A 22,257-nucleotide genomic window follows, 5' to 3' on the forward strand; every position below is an offset into this window, starting at 1 on the left:
CTCCACCCAAGGACCTGTACTTGAGAAGCCCATCTGCGTTCACAGGATCACGGGATCACAGACAGACAGCCTGATCCATGATAGTACGAGACTTCGGGAGATCTTGGGATGGGGGTGCACATGTTTTTCATGAGGGAGGAATATAATAATTGTAGTCAGAGGGTAGATCGTAGGGGGAAATGGCCCCAACATTCAGCTTCTCCCATCAAAAGGGAGCCGGTTTCTCCAGCCCTTGAATCTGGACTTGGTCATGTGACTGCCTTTGACCACTGGGACCTTAGCAAATGTGACACAAGCAGAAAAAGTGGGGCCTTCCCTGGTGGTCCAGTGGTTAAGACTCCGCGCTTCCACTGCAGGGGGCGCAGGTTCGATCCCTGGTTGGGGAGCTAAGATCCCGCACGCTGAGTGGTGCAGCCAAAAACATTTTTAAAAAAAGACAAAATAGAATTCATGGTTGAGAATTTCTATCTTTTGTATAACACAGGGAACTATACTCAATAACCTGCGGTAAACCATAATGGAAGAATATTAAAAAAGAATGTAAGTATATAGGTGTATAACTGAGTCACTCTGCTGTGCAGCAGACATTGGCCACACATTATTTTTCTTTTAATTAATTAATTTATTTTTTGGCTGCATTGGGTCTTCGTTGCTGCGCGCGGGCTTTCTCTAGTTGCGGCGAGTGTGGTTGCTCTTCGTTGTGGTATGCGGGCTTCTCATTGCGGTGGCTTCTCTTGTTGCGGAGCGCGGGCTCTAGGCGCGCAGGCTTCAGTAGTTGTGGCTCGCGGGCTCTAGAGCGCAGGCTCAGTAGTTGTGGCGCATGGGCTTAGTGTCTCCGCGGTATGTGGGATCTTCCCGGACCAGGGCTCGAACCTGTGTCCCCTGAACTGGCAGGCGGACTCTTAACCACTGTGCCACCAGGGAAGTCCGGCACAACATTATAAATCAACTATATTTCAATTTTAAATATAGTAATAAAAGAAAGAGGAAGTGCTTGTGCACCAGGCTGCCCTCTATTGCTGCAGGAGCCTTCCCACCATTGTGTAAACAAGCTCAGGACAGCCTCATGGGAGATGAGAGGCCCCAGCTGTCCCAGCCATCCTCCTCAACCCAGAAACTTCCACAGTTCAGGGCCCAGGGCCATCCGGACAAGAGAGGCTGTGGGTCCAGCCTCAGGGCCAGCCCTAAACCATCGGACCATCCCCCCATCCACCAGAAGCAGAGTCAGAGTAGTGGAGATCTTAGCTGACCATCCCTGCATCCTCCTGACCCTGTCACCCTGTCCCAGGCCCTCAGGGTGTCTCTGCAGGGAAATAACTGTCCGTACAGGAGCACAGGCCACCTGATTCACCGCAGTCCTTAATGCAGGTTCAGCATCTGTGGCACCCACCTGGAAGGCTCAGAGGATTGGAGCACCACGGCTCCGTCCTTCCTGGGGTCACCCCCATGCAGCCCTCCCAGGTGAGGCTCCAGCACAAGTCTGATCCATCCACTAAATCCAAGGACTGTTTACCGCCCTACAATGATGGGCAGAAGCCAGGGGCTGAGGCTGGTCCGTGCCCACTCACGCGGCAGGCAAGCCGTCTCCACTTCCCTCGATACTGCTGTGGTCTGCTCACCTCTGGGCCTCTCCCTGGCATTCTCAGGGGACGCCAGCCCCTGCCCGCTGCCCCTCCACCACATGGTCAGCATCCACATCTGCCTCCCAGTTCCTGGAGCCCTCGGCTCCCCACAGCCTCAGCCACGCTGTCTCAGAGCCTCACCCCCGCTGCGTCTTCACCGGTAACTGCAGCAGTAACACGACCTCAACTGTCCTCCTATCCCCACCCCACCCACTCACCCCTGCGACAGCACCCCAGCCCCCTGGGACCCCATCTTCTGACCCAGCACCTTTTCACAGCCCCTCCCCATCTCACACGCCCACCAGCCTCCTGCCAGCTGAGACCCCAGGTCCACTGCTCTAACCTCTCCTGGGGGAACCCCTCACACCTCAGCTCTGCTCACCCCCTGGTGTGATCGCCTGACCCAAACCATGTTCTCGGTTAAACCCAACTCTGTGACTCCAGGCTGGCACCTGAGCACTGACCTTGGCTGGAGAAAATCTCAGGCTGCTGATGAACCCACTTCAAGGGCACTCAGCTTCACTGGATGATCCCACACCAGAGAATTCCAAGTCTCCTCTCTCCTGGAACCTCCAGCATCTCAATGAAAGGTTAGATTATAACATGTATAACACGTTCACATGGCTCAATAATGAAAAAATTAAAACAGGACACACCGTGAAATATCTCCTCCCCAACTTCTGTCTCCCTCCCCTTTCCCTCCCCCTCCCCTCCTCTCCTTCCCCCCCACCAACCCGTGCACACGCACTTGTGCGCACGCACTCACCAACAACCATTCTTAGTTCCTGGTGTGTTCTTCCAGGCTGCCTTAATGCACACGCAGGCAGACACGAATGTCTATCTTTTCCTACTTTTGGTTTTTTCGATGGTGGAACACCACCAACTGTTCTGCATTGTGCTTTTTTTCCTCAACATTATATGTTGGGACAATTTTCAAATCAGAACCAAGAGAACTTCCTCATTTTCTTTTCTGGCCGAATGGTACTCCATTGTCTGGGCGCGCTGCAAATATTTCCCCAGTGTCTATTGATGGACATGCAGGGAGTTTCCAACATTTTGCTGCTACAATGGAAGCTGTCCTGATCCCTGTGTCGTTTTGCATGGATGTTGGAGTGTTGATAAGATTCACTTCTAGAAGTGGGATGGCTGGTTCACAGGAATATTTGTGGGCTTCACTGATCTTGCTGAATGGCCCTCCACAGGGGCTGTGAAATCACACTCCCAGAGCAGTGAGGAGAACGCCTGGTGGCCGTCAGCCTCGCCAGACACTGTTGTCACCCATATGCTTGAGGTTTGGACAGTCTAATGAGCCACCCTTGCTTTCTGCACATCTTTCAAACTTAACTCCCCAGATTTCTCCCCCAGGGAGCTCCTGTCTCCTCCCAGGCCTCCCCTGGCTGCGAAGAGGCCCCCAGGTCCCCGGCTGGGATGGGGATGGCTCTTCCCCCGCATCTTGCCCCTAGCCAGGCTCATCTCCCTCCAATCACAGCGCTCACAGACCAAGCTGTCTCTCCCCAGGCACCCCAGCACCCCTGAAGGGCTCTCCTGGCCTCCCCGCTGCCCCCCACTCTCCCTGCAGCAGCCAGCTAGGCCTTTCCAAGTCACACATCACAGCAAATTGCCTCTTCCAAGCCCTCCAGTACGTTCCCTTTACAGCTGGAGTGAACCCCAACTCCCAGCCCCAGTGAAGGCCCCCGGACCCCCTCCTGCTTCTCTGGGTGTGTCTCACTCCACTGCCCACTCTCGGCCACCCCAGCCCTTGAGCTCTTTCTTTCCCTAAAACCTGAGCCCCTCCCAGTTCCCACCTCCTGGCGTGGCCAGGCTGTCCCCGTCCCGCACTGCCCCTTTCCCGTCTGTGCAAATGGGTCACCACGCGTGGTCCCCTCCTCAGTGAGCACTCCCCATGGCCGCAGGGAGAGCTGGCCCTCCGCCCTGTAACTGCGGCATCACTCCCTCCCCATCTCCCCCTGCACTTGGGCCTGGACTGTTTACTTACTTGCTCCCTGTTCTTTCCCGGCCTCGGCCAGCTCTCCCCCGCCCGGCCCCCAGCAGGGGTGGGGCGAGGGCTGGAGGGTCCCACCCATGCTTGTCCCACCATCGACCGTGGCCTCCCTTCCAGTGCACAGGAGCCTGGACGGGGGAGCCGGGTCTTGGGCCCCCCGTCCAGGCTCTGCCCTCTGTCCCCTCTGCCCAGTGACTCACTCCCCCACTCTGGGGCAAACCCTCCCCTGAAAGGAATTTTCCTGCGACGACCGGGAAGTTACTGAAGTAGGCGGCCCGAGCTGGCGACCCTGGCGGGACCTCTTACATCTCTACGCCTCCTGCAGGAACAGCAGTGTGTCCCTAATTGCGACTGCCACGTCCTCTTCTCGTTGCCTTTCGCCTGCCCCGCGGGGGGTGGCCCTTCCTGCGCTGGAGTTGACCTGGCCCCGCCCCCACCCACCCCAGGGTGCATGCCTCGGGCTGCCTCTATTCTCCTCGGACCCCGGCCCACCCCGCTGCTGCGAGACTGGGGGTCTCAGCACCTCTGCACTTTTGGGCCCCAATCCATCCTCTTTGGTCCATTAATATCTGCCCGGATTGATTTTAAACTTTCCATCTGGTCCTCAGCTCCTTTCTCGTCTCCTTGTGCAACCCCCTTCCCTCCTGCTCCCTCACCCCGTACTCTGCAGGAGGAGCTGGGGGGACCCACGGCCACTCCCACCCCGCACTGCGAGGCTCAACACGCCCAGGACCCCGCACGCACTTGGAGCCCAAACACAGGGCGTCCCCAGTCGCCACTGTCCCCTCCCCTCCCCTCCTTGCTCAACACTGCTTGGTGGGTCCACCCCACCCCCATCTCATCTGAAAGGACCTTCCCTCCCCATCCAGGCCTTTCCTGCCAGACTCCAGACTCCACCCACCCTTGGCTCCCTTGGGCCCCCCCCCCCTCAGCTCTGTGGAATGTGTTCACCCAGCTTCCCCTTTCCCTCCCAGGGACTCTGCCCTTCCCCCAATCCTGGGCCAGGATGGGGATGCAGAGGACAGCTGGGGTCAGCTCTGTTCACAGCTGTAGCCTTCAAGGTCAAGTCCAGAAATATGAGAGTCAGTTCTCACTGGGCCCTGTGCGTGGAGCTGAAATGACTGTCTGGAGGCTCCGCCTGCCCCCTCCTCAGTAAAGGACTGTGGGGAGGCTGGACAGGGTCTTGATCACCCTTTACAGGTGAGGGAACTGAAGGGTGAAGTGAGGGGCCTTGCCCCACAGCACACCCTCCCAAAGCTCACGCTCACAGGTAAGAAGGGGGCAGGAGGCACTGGGGGGGCCGGGGTCATTGGGGATTTGACACAGAACCTGGGGGCACAGGGTCTGCCAGACCCCAGGAGGCTGAGAAAGCCACTGATGGCCCGTCCTTGCTCCCCAAATAAATCACTCCACAGCCACTTTTGAAATCAGCTTTATATCAAGCTATAAAAACCAAGATCATGTTCTAAAAAAACACATACAAAAGCAGTACTATCAAAAATAATAATAATAACATCAAACATGCTAACTCCTACAAATGTACACAGGCCTTTGTGCACCATTTACACGGGCCAGTTTCTGGCCACAGTACCTGGAAAGAGGCAGCACAAACCCAAGAGAGCTGGCTGCAAACCCCGTCATGGCGTGCCCAGAGGCGCAGGCGAGGTGGAGTCGTGCCTAAGTCTGACTGCCGAGGGCCTCTGGGGTAAGCAGAGGCCAAGGAGGGTAACTGAACCCATGTTTTCCTGGGGTAGGACAAGGGGGATGGGTGGAGGCTGTGATAGGCAAAATAACGGCCCCCCCCGCAAAGATGCCCACGTCCTCATCCCTGGACCTGTGACTATGTCAGGTTCCAAGGCAAAGAGGAGTTAAGCGGTCAGGTGGAATTAAGGTTGCTAATCAGCTGAACTTAACATCAGAAGAGGATCCTGGATTGTCTGGGTAGGTCAAAGGTCATTGTCTGGGTGGGTCAAAGGTCATCACTGGGGTCCTTAAGGAAGGAAGATGGAGGCAGGAGAGGGGTACTGAGATGTGAAAAAGAGATCGACCGGCCATTGCTGGCTTTGGAGATGGAAGGGGGCCACTAGCCAAGAAATAGGGGAGGCCGGCCTCTAAAAACAGGAAAAGGCAAGGAAATGCCCCGCCAGAGCATCCAGAAGGAACCAGCCCGGCTGACACCTTGGCTTAAGCCCACTAGACCCATGTGAGACTTCTGACCTCCACAACTGAAAGAGAGTTCTTGTTTTAAGCTACTAAGCTTGTGGAAGTTTGTTGAAGTGGCAATAGGAAACTAATCCAGAGGCCAAGGAGTCAGAGGTCAAGCTTGCCCTGCCCAGACCTCAGCCTGACTTCCAGGGGGGGACCCGCGGAGGCACCCCTGGGCCTGTCTCCGTGTGGGGGAAGGCGGAGGCCGAGAAAACCCAGGAGGTCCTTGCCCCTCCTGGACCCATCCTCAGGGGAAGCCCGTGGGGAAGCAGAGAAGGGTCAGGGGCTGAGCTGCAGGGGCTCTGATGCCAGCCCTGCCCCCAGCTTGCCATGTGACCCCACAGGCCCCTTTCCAGGTCCCAGATGAGAGCTCATCCTTCCCTTTTCTCGCCTCCAGTTCTGCCTTCCATTCCACGCCCTGGCTGAGCCCAGCTCAACACAGCCCTGGACCAGAGGAGGCAGGAGGGGTGAGGCTCAGGCCCCCACCCAGGAGCTGGGGAGGCGCCGAGACCCAGGCTGGAAGGACTCCACAGACAGGCGGTGACCCCGGAGCTCTGTCCCCTGGCCACTCCCCCTCCTGGCCCCCTCCTTCAGCGCGTGCAAGATCCACTGTCATCTACAGGGAGCTTCTCATGTGTGGCCTCCTTGGCTTCCCATAGCTGCCCCCCGCCACGGGAGGGGTAAACAAGCCAGGGCCTGTCCAGTTCCCGCGGCCCAGGGACCTGCGCCTAGGCCAGGGCTGGTCAGAAGCAGCAGCAGAAGGCAGGACGCCCGTGAGAGGCCGTGTGGGGCGGTGAAGCTGGTGCTGGTCTGAACGGCCCCCAAATGGGGCGACATCCGACGCTCGCCAGGAGCTCACAAGCAGGCCAGGCCGCAGAAACAGCTAACCAACCTTTATAAGTGAAAATAGGGACTTCGAGGGCTCGTGCGCCCCTGTGTTGATGTCTAGGATGCTCCGGATGCTCCTGACTTCACTGCTGGACAGATTCCCCTTGACGGCCAGGATGGCACTCAGGTGGCCTTTGCTGGCAAAGAGAGTATCCTATCAGTCCAGCCCGCTCGCCAACACCCCTGCTCACACCCCTCCCAGCTCCCCAGACTCTGGGCCGGAGCCACAGGGCACTGCAGCCAACCCCCTGCCCACGAGCAGCACCCCCCACACACTCTCCTTTGCCCACTGAGCTCCAGCGGCACTGGCCACCGTGCGTCTCCACAGTGCGCCAAGCTCCCGCCCACCTGGGGCCTTTGCGCTGGCTGTCCCTCCTGGAATGCTCTTCCCCACGCTCTTGAGATCACCAGCTTCTTCTCACCCTTTAGCTCTCAGCTAAAACGTCACCTCCCCTGAGAGGCTTTCACATCTCTAAAGTCAGCATCTCCTGTCATTCACAACCCTGGTTAAACAATCTTTAAAACTTGCAATTGTACCCCTTTGCCTGATTACCTCATCATTGCTAACCTTAAACAGACTGTAAGTAACATGAGGGAGAACGAAGACCTGGTCTGTCTTGTACTTCATTGCATCCTGGTGCCTAAAACAGAGCCCAGTACCTAGTAGGAGACCACTCAATAACTGTTGGTGGGATGGGTGGATGGTTGGGTGGGTGGATAGATGGATGGATAGGTGGAAGGGTGGATGAATGGGGGGTGGATGGGTGGATGGATCAATGGATGGACAGATGAGTCGATGGGCAGGTGATCAGACGGACGGATAGAAGATGGGGTAGCAGATGGGTAACTAGGTGCTGGCATGAGTGGGGAGATGGATGGCTGAGTGTGTAAGTGAGGGGATGGGTAGGTGAGTAGGTGGAGTGGATCAGCCAGTGGCTGCACTAGGCTATGCTGGGACCGTCCAACTCGTATCTCATAACTGGAACAGTCTGACAGTATCAGGGGACTCAGCCCATAGAATCAATCTCCCTGACTCAGCAGATCCTCAGGCAGCCAGGGGCTAAGCCTCCGCTCCGGAACAGGGGTACTAGGACCCAGGGCACAGGTCACGTCCCTGAGGGCCTCTAGGCTGAGTGGTGGACCCCAGCTTCACTACTGACTCGCCATGGCCTCCAGCAGGTCCCTGGTCTCTCTGATCCCCCTCTGAGGGACAGTTTCATAAAGGCTAAGAATGTGGGCTGTGGAGCCAGAACCCCTGGCTTTGTCGTCTTAGCTCTACCACTGACTAGCTGTGTTACCCTGGACACATTCCTTAAGCTCCCCAGGTCTCATCTGTAAATGGGGATGAAGAGTGTCAGCCTCATAGGGTGGCAGTAAGGACTGAGTGAACAGCCACTGTAAAGATCTGGGCAGGGTGGCCGGCACACAGCACTCAGCAAAGGGACTGCATCACGGTGGCCGGTATCTGAGCTCTACCCACCCTGGAGGGACTCATTCCGGCTCCACCAGGCCCTGACCACAGTCGGGTACATCAGGGCCATGCTGCCTGCCCAGGTCCTCTGGTGCCCCTGTTCTCACCTGAAGTCAGGGTACCAGGTGGCATACGTGGCCACCTCGATCTTGATGGCACTGGGGTCTTGCAGGCGAATAATCTCTGCGAGCGTGGGGAGGGCACGATGCAGCCAGGTTGCTGGGGAGCCCTGCAGGCACAGGCCTGGTTGGAGGGAGGCTGTCCGTGCCCCGGAGGCCACCCAGGGGCCCAGAGAGGCTCAGGTCCGACCTGATTGGGTTTGGAGGGGCCCAGAGAGGCTCAGGTCCGACCTGATTGGGTTTGGAGGGGCCCAGAGGGGCGGTCCTGGCCCATGAGGAGCTTGGAGCAGGAGGGCAGCCTATGGAAGCGGGAGCTGGGAAGGGCGGGCGGGGGCTTACGTTCTGAGTGCAGAAGTGCTGGATGAGCTCGGCGTTGGCCCGGATGTGCCCCGCCAGCTGCTGCTGCTTCTCTGCCGTGTTGAGGACCAGGCGCCGCTTGCTGAGGCGGATGATGTACTCCTTCACCAGGTGCAGGTGTACAACCTCCATGAGCTCCTGGGTGGGCGAGTGGGCAGGGTCACGTGAGCCAACAGACAGGGAACTCACCACCTCCCTCGAAGCTTCGAAGCCAGGGTCCAGGGAGGGGCGGATGCCAGAGCAGAGGAGCGCATCCGTGTGTGTGCATGCGTGTCCAGACCACCACCCCCCGCCACCGGCTCCCGCCACCAGCTCAGCAACCCCTTACCTCCCGGAAACAGTCCTGCAGTTCAGAGAACTCGGGCAGCCTCTCGCCCACCACGGAGATAATTTCCTCCAGGGTCTGCGTGGGGGCCGCCCAGCGGGTCTGCGTGAACCTCTTGAACAGCGGCTGCGAAAGGAGAGAAGCAGGATGTCTGGCCACGCCCTGCAGAGGAAGGGCCAGCCGCAGAAACATGCACACACAGACACACACGGACACACGGGGCCCAGGACAGGGGCCGGGGATGCTAAGGACACCCAGGGAAGCCAGGGAGCGCTCGGGGCCTGCTCACAGGCAGGGACTGGAGGCGTGGTCTCCCTGCTCACAGGCAGGGACTGGAGGCGTGGTCTCCCTGCTCACAGGCAGGGACTGGAGGTGTGGTCTGCACACCCTTCTCAGAGGCCGACCAGCTGCCATCTGCCTTCCCTGAGGCCTTTTCCACTGGCCGCCCTCCTTAAATAAATAAATTCCTGCATAAACAAAGCCTTGTGCTTGGCTGGGCCTGTGAGGACCCGGCCAAGTCATCCAGGGTCATCGCCTGGCCACCCACAGCTGCTGGGCATTGAGGCCAGGGCGGGTTCCCATGGAGGGCAGGCAGGGAGTCCCTCCTCTTCCTTTCCTGGGACCCCTGCCTCATCGTCTGCTAAAGGCGCTAAAGGGTTTCCGTGGATTTCTCGGCCCACAGCAGACGTGGTGATGGCTGCCAAAGGCTCTGGGCATCGCAGCTGGCAGTTAGGCACGGGGACAGGGCGTGGGCAGGAGGGTCTGGGGGAGTCGCAGGAAAGGTACATGCAAACTTGAGGACTGGATTGCGTCTAAGCGGGGGACGGGCACTGAAGCTTCCTGTCTGCACCCGAGGGCCCTGGGCGGCCCTCTGAGGCCAAGCCCCGGGCTGAAGCGCTGGGAGTGAGGCCAAGGGCCCGCCATGGCCCCATCACCTGGGCGCCACCAGCCTCACTACAGCTGGCCTCACACCATGCCTTCCACATGCCAGCTCTTTGCTTCTGCCATCCTCCCTGCCCAGCTCCCTCCCAGGCCCTCCCCGCCCTCCCCCAGCACTAGACTCAGCATGTGACACGCGGCAGGAGGCTCCAGCTACCTTCAGGACCCCAAACAGGTTCTGGAGCAGGGTATCAACGCCATGACTCTTGAGCTCATTCAGGGGGCTCAGCAGGTGGCTCGGGAGGTCCTGTGGTATCTGCCACTTCTGGTCCACGAACATCCTGGAAGGACATGGGAGGCAGGGAGATCACACCAGTCCTGCCCAGAGAGCCCGTCAGCCTGAGGCAAATCTTCCTAAACCATTACTCTAGAACCCTCACTGGCTCCCCATTCCCCGTGGGCGCAGGTCCAAGTCATCCCACCCATGCTGCCTAGGCAGGGCCCAGCCTTCCCGCCCCCAGCACACACGTAACACCACATCCTCTTCTAACTGACAGCCTCTCCACAGCTCACTTTGCTCATCTGCTTAATGGACGTGATCACTGTACCTACCTAATAGGGTTGTCATAAGGATAAAACAAAATAAAGTAAATCAGTTGCGCGAGTGCTTGACCCACCAGCACTAGATAAACGTTCACTGCTGCTGCCACCGCTGCCGCCGCCACAGGCCCCGGCATTTCCTTACGGACCTGCTCGTTTTAATTCAACATCTCTGCTGAAGCTGCTCTTCCCGCCCCCCTCCCCCATCCCAGGCACCTCCCGGCCGCCTTCCAGCTACCCTCGCTCTCTCTCACAGGCAGGCAGCCCCAGTGATTCCCGCTCCCACAAACCCCACCCAGTGCCCTCACCGGAAGGAGAGGCAGTTGTTGATGTTGGCGATGACATTGGCCCTGTAATTTCTCAGCTGTTTGCACCTCTCCAGAAATTCATCAAAGGAACGCTGGTAGCTGGTGAAACCCGAAAGGGAACATGCGGGGCCAGCACGAACACCGGGAGAGGAGCAGCCCGCCTGGGTTTACATACGGGCTCCCCGCAGCACAGGGCGGGGCCCCTAGCCCCGAAGGAACCTGTGACTGGCTTCACGTGCTCAGGCCAGTGGGGCCAGGGCCCCTGCAGAGCTCCTGAAGAGGGTGTCCACCCCGCTCTGCTGCCTCCCTCCTTCCCCCAGGCCCCCTCTAGAGCTGGAAGACTGGAGGCGCGGGCCACGCAGGAGTCCTCAGAGGAGCGGGAGGGAGCCAGCCAAGAGAACCGTGAGGGTGCAGACTGGGGCGTCCCCTGATGGGGAGGCCAGTGTCTCAGTCCCTCACGGGGCAACTTCTTTGCAGCTGGGGGCTGCTCTGCTGGGAGCTTTGCTGACAGCAGGTGGTCAGATTACCTGAGGCTCTGAGCACCCAGGGGGGTGGTACAGGGGGATGAGGACTCCTGCTCATAATGACAGACACCCTAGGGGCAGGGAGGGGGCACTGATCTAGCTTGGATCCCCACCTGGGGCACGAGGGAGGGGCGGGGGCACTGAGAGGGGTGGCCGCAGGGACCCCTTCCTGTGCGCGCACAGGCCGTCACCCACCTCTTGAGGAACGCAGCCAGCTCCACCAACAGCATGTGCTTTATCTGCGTGCCCAGGTCAAGGGTGATGCTCTCGGCCTTGGCCTGGCCCTGGGAGATGATCTGCAGGGGTGAGGTGAACTGAGCAGGAGCCCACCTGGTCTAGGGCTGGGGCGGGGCCGGGTGTGGGGGTCGGTGAGACATGGCAAAGGGGGGCTGTGCTCAGGGGCGAGCGTGTGTCTGCACGCGAGGATGTGGGCTCGGTACCCTGCACTAGCGCACTAGCGCACGAGGGGCAGCCCGTGCTACCTGGATGATGTCAATGGCCAGCTCACTGTGGCAGTGGCCGTCCAGCCTCTGGGGAGCCACATCCTGGCTCCAGCGCTGCGACTCCAGCTCCAGGGCGCGGGCCATCAGCTCCTTCACGCTGTCCTTGGGGGAGGAGGGGCTGGTCAGGGGAGCGCGAAGCGAAGCCCACGTGGACGTGCCTGTCAGGCTCCCTGCCACGTCCTGTCTGCCCCGGCCCCCCCTCCGCTTCCTTCCCGCCCCTCCTTTGCCCCGGCTCTGGCGCTGGCGCTGGACTCACCACCTCATTGGAGAGGAACGTGGCCTCCAGCAGCCGGATCTGCTTGGGGGACAGGAGGCTCCCAAGCCTGACTCCTTGCAGCTCGACGGCCAGCTTGGGGCTGTTGATGATGTCACTGTGGGCAGAGGGGGCTGGCATGAGGAAAACTCACGCCACCCCTCAGGCAAGAGCCCTCCTCCTCGGCCTCAGCCTCTAGCAGGCCCAGAACTCAGCTGCCTTCCCTCCACCGAATCCCATCCCTGCTTCCCCATCTCATGTGATGGGTCCTCCATTTGCTCAGTTTGATTCAGGCCCCAAACCCTGGAATCATCGTGCCCCCTTTTACTCTCTCACCCCCATCTGCTCCTGCTCCAAAATACTGCCCCGAAACTGGTGAGCCTCAAGCTACCCCGCTAGAGGCACCCCACTGCCCAGCCACCACCCTCTCTCGCCTGGCTCGCTGCAGGGCTCCCCTCCCTGGCTCCCCGCTTCTGCCCTCACCTCCAACAATCCCTCCTCCACCCAACAGGCAGTACCGCCTCTCAGGTCTGATCTCCCGGCTCTAAGAGCTCCCCGCTCTCACACAGACAGAATGCAACTCCTTACCCTCTGCCTCCTTCTCACCCGTCCCCCGACACACTCCAGCCCTGCTGGCCTTGGGCATCCACTAGCCCTGTGGCCCCTTCCCCCCCCCAGCCGGGTCTGCTGCCCCCAGAGGTGGGCCAGTCCAAGCAGGAAGGGCTGTTCCCGCACCACCCTGAACTGCTCTGTGGAGGCAGATCCACCCATCCCTGTGGCACCTCTGTTGGGTCCCAGAGCCCCCTGGGGACTGCCCAGCCCTGGCACTTCCTCGGGGACCTTGTCTGCCTGGAGGCTCAAGAATGGCCCTCTCTGCCCCTCCCCCAGCCTGGATGCACTGTGTCCCTTTGCTCCCCGCACTTCTGGCCACACAGGCCTCCACGGAGCCACCCTGGACTCCCCCCCTCGGGGCTCCATGCCCGGCTGGCCTCAGTTTCCTGCTGCAGTGACCCCAGTGGGTCCCAGGCTAAAATCTCCTGGGGTCACTGGGACATGAAGGCTGAGGGTGAGAGGTGCGAGTGCCTGGCATTTCCTGGTGAGTCAGGACAAGCAAGAAGGAACAGGTTCAGAGCCGCCCTGACCCTCCCGTAACCCCTGCCCTGCGCCAATTTCCCTATGCCCTGCCGACTCCTCATCCACCACTCCCCCCCGGCCCTTCCTCCGGCCCCCGCGGGAGGCTGACCCACCAGCACCAACCAAAACCACTGGCCACCCAGATGTGTCCCCGAGATGCTCAGACATCGCTCACACGGGCTACACCTCCAGGCTTTCTGTGTGCTTTACACTAGGTGCCGGGGCCAGTCACTATAGGAATCCCTGGCCTCTCGTGCCCTGGTCACTTCCACGCTGCAGTATAAGTTTCTCCCACCCAGCTTGTGTGAACGACCAGCATGCCCAGAGATCCAGAGGTCTGGGGAAATGAGGGGATGCCTGAGGCGGTACCCAGCTGGTAACCAGGTATCCTCCACTGGCAGAGCGAGCCTCCCAAACTGAGGAGCTCCAGGCCTCGGTGGCCAGAACCCAGCTCTGCGTGGCCTCACTGAATGACCCTGCACAATGGGGATCTTTCCAGCAGGCCCAGCGGCCCCACCCTGCCCCTGCTCCCTGTCCTGCCTGGGGGTGCCCCCAAGGGCCTGCTGGATAATCCAAACACTGACGAGCTCCACACTGCTCCCAGAATGCTTCACAGCTCAGCCTCAGGCCCTGGAAGATGACTCCCTTTGCCGGGAACACCACCCTCCCTCTGCCTTCTTACTGGCCTTTCCTCCTCTTTCCTCCCCTGCCTGACTGCCTGACTTCTATTAGACTGTAAGCTGCCCCAGAGCAGCAAACTCCTGTGGCAGGCAGAAGTCTGCGCCGCCTCTTCCGAGCTGGCTTCCCGGGCTGACCCAGGCGAGGTCAGGGCCCCCTCCTCCGGGCTCCCCTGCCACACCCCTTCCTGCTCTGGATGGGCGCTGCTTCATGCCCTCCCCAGACTGGGAACTCATGAATGAATGATGAAGTCCCTGCCATTCTCTGTGCCTCAGTTTCCCCAACTGTGGAATGGGGCCGAGGCCCAAGAGACTAAGGACTCCAAGGGCAAAGTAGACCCAGCCCAGGCCCTGCCCCCTTGAGTCCAAGCCCATCTGTGCCGTTCTCCCACCTGGGACTCCCTGCACGCGGTGACAGCCCCTGCAGAGCGGCCTCCCTGCCCCTGGGGCCCCGCCCAGCACCCGGGCGCCCGGCCGCCCAGCCGCTCACTTGGGGTAGAGGTTCTGCACCCAGAGCAGCAGCACGTAGGTGTCGCGTTCGCTCAGCTCGAACTGCGCCAGGTCCGCCAGGTGCGCCGCGAAGTGCTCGTGGTAGCTCTGGGCGTAGGCCGCCACCACGGCGAACTCGGCGGGGAACAGCGGCTTCAGCCGCTCCACCACGGCCTCCAGGTCCTCCTTCATGGTGCGGCCCATGTGCAGGAAGGCGCGCTCGGCCTCCGTGCGGCCCTCGGCAGCCACGGCCGGCCGCTGGCCCAGGCGCTCCTCGGCCGCCTGCGCCACGCCGCGCCGCCACAGCTGCAGCCAGCGCCGGGGCCGCGTGGCCGCCAGCGCCGAGGGCGCGGGCCCCGCCGCCGCCGCCGCCGCCGCCGCCGCCGCCGCCGCCGCCGCCGCCGCCGCCGCCGCCGCCGCGCGGTCCTCGCGCTCCTGCTCGGCCAGCACGGCCAGCGCCTGGCGCAGCCGCTCCGGCGCCGCCTCCAGCGGCCGGCGCAGCAGGCCGAGCACCTGGTCGCGCAGCAGCACGTACAGCGCCTCCACCTTGCTCTGGCGCCGCAGCAGCTCCTCGTCGCTCACGCCGCCCGCCGCCGTCGCCGCCTGCAGCTCCCGCTCCAGCGCCAGCAGCGGCCCCGCCGCCTCCAGCCGTCCGTGCTCCAGGTCGGCCTTGAGCTCCTCCACTGCGGCCAGGACCCGACGTTAGCGCGGCCCGGGGCTCCGACACCCACCAGTCGCCTCCCGTGGGCCGAGACCTCAGAAGGTGAGGTGAGGCGCCCGAGGAGGCGAGTCGACGTCCCAGACAGGACCGAGGACCCCTCCGCCCACTCCCAGCCCCTGAGATCGGGGCGCGCAGGGGAAAGGCCGCAAGGGAGACACCTCCGCGCCCACCTTCCCCGCCCTCTCTGTCCTGGCTGAGTGGGGCATCCACTCCACTGAGCCCCCATCCTGCCCAGACGCTGCCCGGCTGGGACCTGGGGCCCCTGCCTACCTGTGGGCAGCCGGCCAGCCGGCCGGGGCTGGGGCTCAGAGTCGCCCTCTGTCTCTGCTGAGCTGGGCTGACTCTTCTTCTTCCTCCCTTTGGTGAAGACGCTAAACATGTTGGCCAGGCCTTTCGACTTCTTCTTCTTCGTCTTCTTCTTCTTCGCAGCCTCTTCTCCATCCCTGTCTGGGGCTTCCTCGGCCTCCAGGGGTGGCACCAGGTCCTCGGAGGAGGCCTCCGACATGGAGGTTTCTGACTCCGCCTCCGAGGCGAAGGGCAACTTCTGGGGGCTTCCGGGGAAGTCAAGGGCCCCTGGCGCAGGCTGCTGGCCCAGAAAGCCTTGGAAGGTCGTCTTCAGCATCACGCCGGCTCAGGCCTGCGGGTTGGCAAGGGGAGGGAATGAAAGGGTCAGCGGTCACCAGGGGATGGGCCTGGCTCCCGGCTCCCCGGCCCAGGTACACAGCCAGGTTGATGTGTTTTCACCCGTATGACCACCAGGCTCTGACCTTCTCCTGGCCCAGATGGGCACCAACAACTCAACACTCTCCCTGGACACCAGTTCCTCAGTACCCACCGCCCCTCCGAGAACTGCCGCGGCAGGGAGGAAGCTGGAGTTGGGAGGCATTCCAGACGGAAGGGGGCCTTCACTTCATTTTGGCAAATCCTTCCTTGACAGCCCACCCTCTGGGCAGGGAGAAGGGACTCCGGGGCATGAGAAACACCCCGGATCCCACGAGACCCTGGGGGAGCAGGCAGAGCACGGGCCGCTGTCCCACGGCACAGAGCGAGAGCCAAGGTCCAGAAAAGTCACAGAGCACGAGAGGCTGGGCCGAGGCGGGAATCCAGCCCCAGCCCCGTCCTCCATCTTGCCTGTTCTTCTCTTGACTCGTGCAGCTTTGGGGTCATGGAGGAACGCTCTGAGCAGAAACACGGCTGCTCCGGCTGGGACCACAAGGTAGGCAGGGCCTGACCCCTATCATGACCTTGGGGCTCAAGTCTACAGAAACCATAGTGCCCCCTCAAACTTCAGGGGGTCTTTCCCATGTCAGTAGGGACAAGGGCCCCAGTGAGGCACAGGGCTGTCTGAGGTCACACGGCAACTCAGACTGGAAACCCAAGCTTCCTGGCTCCATGCACCCTGCCTGCTCCCAAATGGGGTGACATCACCATCACAAAAGCGTCCACTTTCTGGGCGCTTCCTGAGTGCCCATCCCATCACTTCCGCACTCCCTTCCAAGAGGTGTGATATTTTCCTCATCTCACACAACTAGCTCAGAGAGGCTTAAAATGCCCCAATGGTCAACAGCTTGGGCTTGGAACTCAGATCACCTGGCTCCGGGCACCCCTGCCTCGCGGCCCCCAACACCTCGCGAGCTGCATTCAGAGGGGCAACACCCTCCCCAGCGCCTTGACCATTGTGGGCCGGTGGAGGGGAACATGGCTGACCCCAAAGGAGGGAGCGGGGCAGGGCTGGGCCTCCCTGGTAACTGGGGTGACCCATAACCACAGTGCCTGCCCCACCACCCAAGAGTAAACACACCAAGTCGTGACTCATACAAAACAATGACTTCAGTTCGCCCCTGCAACGGGCCTGCAAGGCAGCTGGGGTGATCCAATCATCCAGGGAGAGAAATTGAGGCAGCAGGAGGCGGGGTGGGATTAGGCCTGTCAGACTTTCTACAACCCCTACTGCCTCCCCATCGGCCCAGCCTCCTCTCGCATCCGCCCAGGGACTCGTCCCACACCCCCAAGCTTGACCAGAGCCACTCAGTGGTGAGGAAGCCGGGCTTTCTCCCACTCCCACTGGTTTCACCAGGTGCCTGGGCAGAGTCCTACACTGCTGGATCTCCGCTGTGTCCCCTGTGCCATTTGGCCTGAGAGTTCCACTCCAGAACCAAGCAGGGGGTACTCTGGGGAGCCCCAAAGCCAGGGTCTCCAGGTGCAAGGCCACTGGGCATTTCTGCCCTGCCGACCCCTTGCCCCAGCTTCCCTCCCAATCCATCCCATTTTCATGCCAGGCACCCACAGGAGCTGGTCTGGCCGGCTGGCTGGGGCTACTCAGCGCCACCCTGGGCCCCCAGGCCCCACCTCTGCCCCCCGCTGGGGTGAGGGAGAGGGCCATCTGACCCGCTGTGCTCCCGCCGGCCTCCCTTCTGCCCTCACTGCCCCCCACCTCCTCCGTCCCCACACGTGCTAGGCTCTACCCAACCTCCAGACCTGGCTCCTGCAGGTCCCCGCATGGCATCGCTGCCTCCTCGCCTCTGTGGCACAAACTCTCCTCACCCTTCAGGGTCCTGCAGCAGCCCCCTTGGCCCACGTCCCAGGCCTTGACTCTGAGGCAGCTGGTGCAGTAGAAAGAGAACAACTGTGGGCTTAGCTGTACCACCCACTAGGGTGTGGACCAGACTCCACCCTTCCTTCATAGGCCTTAGTCTCCCTATCTGGGAAATGGGGATGAGGACCCCACCTCACAGTGCTGCTGAAAGGATGTGAGGAAACCACTCAGACACATGCTGGCCCCTAGCCAGGCCTCAGTAAGGGTCTGCGTCATGTGTCCCAGTGTCTGTCAGGCTAACCCTGGCGCCCGGATACAGCAGAAGAGGGCAGGAGAGGGAGCCTTTAAGGCCAGGCTCGCAGCTGGGCACACTGAGACAGGAAGGGGAGTGCTCCGAGTCATACCCTGTGGCCACAGCCTGTGGCCCAACAGTGGCACCCCTCAGGTCCTCCCAGCCCCCCCAGCTTCTCCTCAGGCACACACTCCTTCCCGGGTCCTCACTTCCTCACTCCTTCCCGGGTCAGGGCTGAGGTCCACCCAAGCCTCCCTGGCCCCTGTGCCTAGCTCCTCTGTGCCTATAGGTCCCACTTCCTACCGCAAAAGGAAGGGACACCCGGCACCTTTCCCCAGAGCCCCTCCCTGATGCTTTTTGCAGGACGCAGTCCTCTGCTGGGAGCATCTAACCCGGACCCTCTGCACCCTGACGCAGCAGCTCAGGCCGGGGGCCTCAGTTTCCCTAGAAGAGGGGCTGCCAGAGACCTGCACTCCGTCCCGCCCCCTTGGTCCCCTCCGTCGCTCCGGCCGCTCCCTCGCGGGATCGGGCCGGAGACTCGGGGTCAGGGCGGGCGGGCAGCGGCGCGGAGAGGTTGGGGACGGACGCACCGCGGGCGGAGGTCACTTACTGTGTCCGGGCCGGGCCGCCGCTGTCTGGGCAGAGCCGGGCGCCGCCTGAAATAGACGCAGACTCCGCCCCCGCCCGCCCCGCCCGCCCCGCCCGCCGCCTCCGCGGAAAACCCGCGGGCGAAGGCCAACGCAGAGCGTGGCGGGGGCTGCCTGTGTCCCCGTGTCCGGTGTCGCGCCCCCCCCCCAGGCGGTGCGGGGCCTGCCTAGCAGGGGAGCGGGGGAAGGGGTCACGACCTCCCACCAGCCCGGGCGGGGTGACTGGGCTGGCCAAGCGTCGCCAGGCTGTGTCGGGCGCGGGACCGGCACCCCGGGCGGACGGAGTGGGTCTGGCGCTGACCCGTTGTCCGACGACGGCTTCCGATTGGCTGGCTGGGAGGGGCCCCCGCGCTCAGGACCACTTTCGCGCGTCACAGAGCCAGCACCCACCCCAGCTGAGCCCAACTGTGGGGAGTCCCCTTCCCCCCGCGGCGTGCGGGGGACGGTCCCACCTGACTCCCTCGGAGGCTGGCCGCGCGGAGAATCACCCCCTCTGGAGAGAGTGTTCCCGCTCTGGGTAGCACTGTGGCCGCAGAGAGCCATGGGAGGGGGCCTTCGTGGAAGAGCCTCCCTAAGGGATCGGGGGTTGGTCAGCCATGGACAAAGCACCTGTGCTGGTGCCTTGCATACGCTGTCACCATCGAGTCTTGCTTAAAACGGGGAAATGGCTCACAAAAGTGAGTGACTTGCCGGAGGGCACACAGGCAGTAAAAGGTGGTCGGAACCCACACCCAGGCCTGTAGGACTCCCACTGAAGCACTTTCCCTTCCTGGGACCGGCGCTGGGCCAAGACAGGCTCCTAAAGGCACCAGATGGGGACCCCGACAGCTCAGGCTTGAGTCTCACTCAGCCCAGCTTTGTCCGCACTCAGCGTGGCCTTGAGCAGGTCACATCCCTTTCTGAGCCTCAGTTTCCCTATCTAAGCCCTGTTTCTCTGTCAAGGGGCCGGAGGGGTGCTGGTGAAGAGGACCCCTTCCCCGTTTCACATCTTAGGAATTCCTGCCCTCTGGAAAGGACCCTGTGGCTCAGGAATTTCCCGCCTGGGCACCAGCTTCCTTTTTGCTTCTTAATAGAGCCTCTGCTCCTCCCTCCCTTTTGTTTGCCACCCCTCCCCCTCCCTGCTGGTTCCCTGCTCCCCCTGGGAACTGGGCACAGATCTCTGCAGCCTGGGAGGCATGGCCAAGTGGGCAAGGCAGGGGGGAGATGGGGGTGCCCCTTGGAACTGAGAACTTCCTCTTCCTCCTTGGGAATGGTGGCCAAGGGCCAGTTTTGGGCTTGGACATCGATCCTGTCCCTGGGGGTGGTGGTGGGGGGGAAGGGGCGGCTGCAGTAAGAAGGGCTCCACCCCTTCTCTCCCTGTAGCCTCGGGTGACATTTTTCAGATCTGAACCAACGGTCACAGTGCCCCTTGACAGGGAGGGTCATCCCAGCTGCTGCCAGTGCATAGATGGGGAGACTAAAGGCCAGAACCCCCCTCCCCCCAAGTTCATCCAGCCAGACAGGGTGACAAGGACAAGAACCAAGGGGTCCTGGCCCAGTGCCTCCGTGGCTGCCTGCTGTGGCCTCATTGCGCAATCCCCACGCCTTCCCGCCAGGCTTCTTCTTCTAACCCCAAACAGATTGGGAAATCGCTGGAGAATCCAAAGTGCTCTGGGTAGTGGGGGGAGGGGACAGCGTCAGGCTCAAAGACCCCACCATCCCCTCAGAGCTCCAGACCCTGGTCTTCAGGAACAGGAAGGATGCTTCACCGGGCAGATGCTGGGCAGCCGCCCTCGTCCCCAGCTGCCATGACACCTGCGCTCCCTCTCCCTGGCCTCACCGAGCTCCAGGCTGCGGCCAGGGGGTGGGAAAAGCTGCCCTCCCCTCCTGTGGCTGCGCCAGGCACTTCCCCTTTCCCTGAGTTCAGGCATGAGGGTCAAGCATCACATACACGAAACCCCCAACTCAAGGGGAATCCTCTGAAAATAGGGCTGCATAGAGGGCCAAGGGGTGTGACTGCCAGTGGGGCCCATAGGGCAGGAGCTATTCTAACCCCCTCTTGACAGATGAGGAAACTGTCCCCAGAGCAGACACTTCCAGAAGGAGCCAAAGGCCAGCCAAGAATTCCACCCTCAGCAGGAAATGAGCATCAGATGCTGGTTGAGAGTGTCCCTGGCCAGCTGCTCTCCCATCCCCCACCTCCCCAGGGGATGGGCGGGGGGGCTGCAGGCCAGTTCCACCTGGCAGGGAGGGCAGCACGCAGGAGCAGACTGGCAGTAGACCCTCCAGGCCAGCCCGGAAGTCAAGTGCACCAGCACCTGGCCAGGAGCTGTAGTCAGCTCCTTGCATGCAACCCAGGGCTTGGGAGGCCCAGGACACGTGCCTTCCCTCTGCTTGGAAATGACAGATGACTTTTTTTTTTAATTGTGGTAAAATACACATAACCAAATGCACCATTTTGACCATTTTAAATATATAGTTCAGTGGCATGGTGTTATACGTTGTTATGCAACTGTCACCACCATCCATCGCCAGAATTTTTTCACTTTGCATAACTGAAGCTCTGTGCTCATTAAACACTAACTCCCCCTCCTCACCTTCCCACTAGCCTGGCACCCACCATTCTACTTTCCATCTCCATAAACTTGACGATTCTAAGTAGCTCATATAAGTGGAATCAAAAGGATGGTAATTGTCCTTTTGTAACTGGCTTATGTAACTTCGCATCATGTCATCAAGGTTCATCCATGTTGTGGCATGTGTCAGAATGTCCTTCCTTTTTAAGCTTGAATAATGTTTCATTGTTTATCTTTTCATCTGTCCATGGACCCTTGGGTTGCTGCCGCCTTTTGGCTGCTGTGAGTAATGCTGCTGTGAGCAGGGGAACTCAACTCTCTCTCCCAGACCCTGCTTCCAGTTCTTTTGGGTAGACAGCTGACATTTGTCGACAGGTGCCAAGCTCTGTTCTAAGTGCTTCGCATGCACTAACTGATTTCATCAGACAATCTTAGGAAATGGGTACTCCTTAATTATCCCCTTTTCGCAGATGAGGAAATTGAGGCACAGATAGTTCCAGTCACGTGGTAGTCAGCGGTGGAGCTGGAAGCCACACACTAAGCCTTGTGCTATGTTACTTATCCCCTAATGTTGATCAACTGAAATACAGCTTGATGCATTTAAGTCTGACACAAGGAAGGACTGACTGCTGGGCTAGGAAGCTTCGATGCAGAAATGGGAGCTTTTACTGCCCTCCACTCCTTTTTCATCTTTGGAAAAAAAAAAAAAAGATTTCCCAATCTCTTTCACGATCTTGTCCAGTCAATTAACTGAGTGTTCACCCTCACCCTGTGGGGCAGCAGGAGGGGCTGACCCAGTCCTGGCAGCCCAGCCAGAGGATAATGTAGGCGGTGTGTGTTTAACGTCCTCCCTCTATTCCCCCTCCCGAAGCTCCCCGGAAGAGAGGGAGTGGAAGGCAGAAGGGAGCCCATTCTGGCACAGGGCTCAGCAGGTGCAAAAGCCATCTGGGGGATGGGACTGGGACCAAGGGGCACCGGGAGGGCCTGGCTGGCAGGGCGGTGCTGACCGCGGGTGGGCTCCTCCTCACGGCCCTGCCAACTTCCCTCTGTGAGATGACTTGCACTTCCCACTGCCCCAACCCTGGCTCTCACGGCGCTGCTTCTCCCTTCACTTCTCAGGCGGTCACCTGACCTGGGACCCTTCCTGGAG

General features: G+C 60.9%; 1 protein-coding gene across 1 annotated transcript; it reads right to left on the reverse strand.

The window, feature by feature from the left end:
- Positions 1-5,040: 5,040 nt before the first annotated feature.
- TNFAIP2 (TNF alpha induced protein 2) lies at positions 5,041-18,596 on the reverse strand. Its single transcript, XM_068540130.1, has 12 exons — positions 18,516-18,596; positions 15,348-15,714; positions 14,358-15,039; positions 12,060-12,174; positions 11,783-11,905; positions 11,496-11,596; positions 10,777-10,875; positions 10,086-10,209; positions 8,993-9,115; positions 8,647-8,802; positions 8,296-8,417; positions 5,041-6,854 (listed from the first exon to the last, which is right to left on the reverse strand). Exons 2-12 carry the CDS (start codon positions 15,697-15,699, stop codon positions 6,713-6,715), a joined length of 2,139 nt encoding a protein of 712 aa, XP_068396231.1. The 5' UTR covers positions 15,700-15,714; positions 18,516-18,596; the 3' UTR covers positions 5,041-6,712.
- Positions 18,597-22,257: the final 3,661 nt, after the last annotated feature.

This window comes from Eschrichtius robustus, chromosome 1 (assembly GCF_028021215.1).
Source record: "Eschrichtius robustus isolate mEscRob2 chromosome 1, mEscRob2.pri, whole genome shotgun sequence".
NCBI classification, from domain to species: domain Eukaryota; kingdom Metazoa; phylum Chordata; class Mammalia; order Artiodactyla; family Eschrichtiidae; genus Eschrichtius; species Eschrichtius robustus.

Excerpts from the sequence above, each read along its gene's own strand:
- TNFAIP2 (XM_068540130.1), bottom strand. The coding sequence starts at position 15,699 with ATGCTGAAGACGACCTTCCAAGGCTTTCTGGGCCAGCAGCCTGCGCCA. Across the intron at positions 10,876-11,495 it reads CTGGCTGCGTTCCTCAAGAG|CTACCAGCGTTCCTTTGATG; the intron begins GTGGGTGACGGC and ends GGGTTTCACCAG. Across the intron at positions 10,210-10,776 it reads AACAACTGCCTCTCCTTCCG|GATGTTCGTGGACCAGAAGT; the intron begins GTGAGGGCACTG and ends ATGTCCTTCCAG.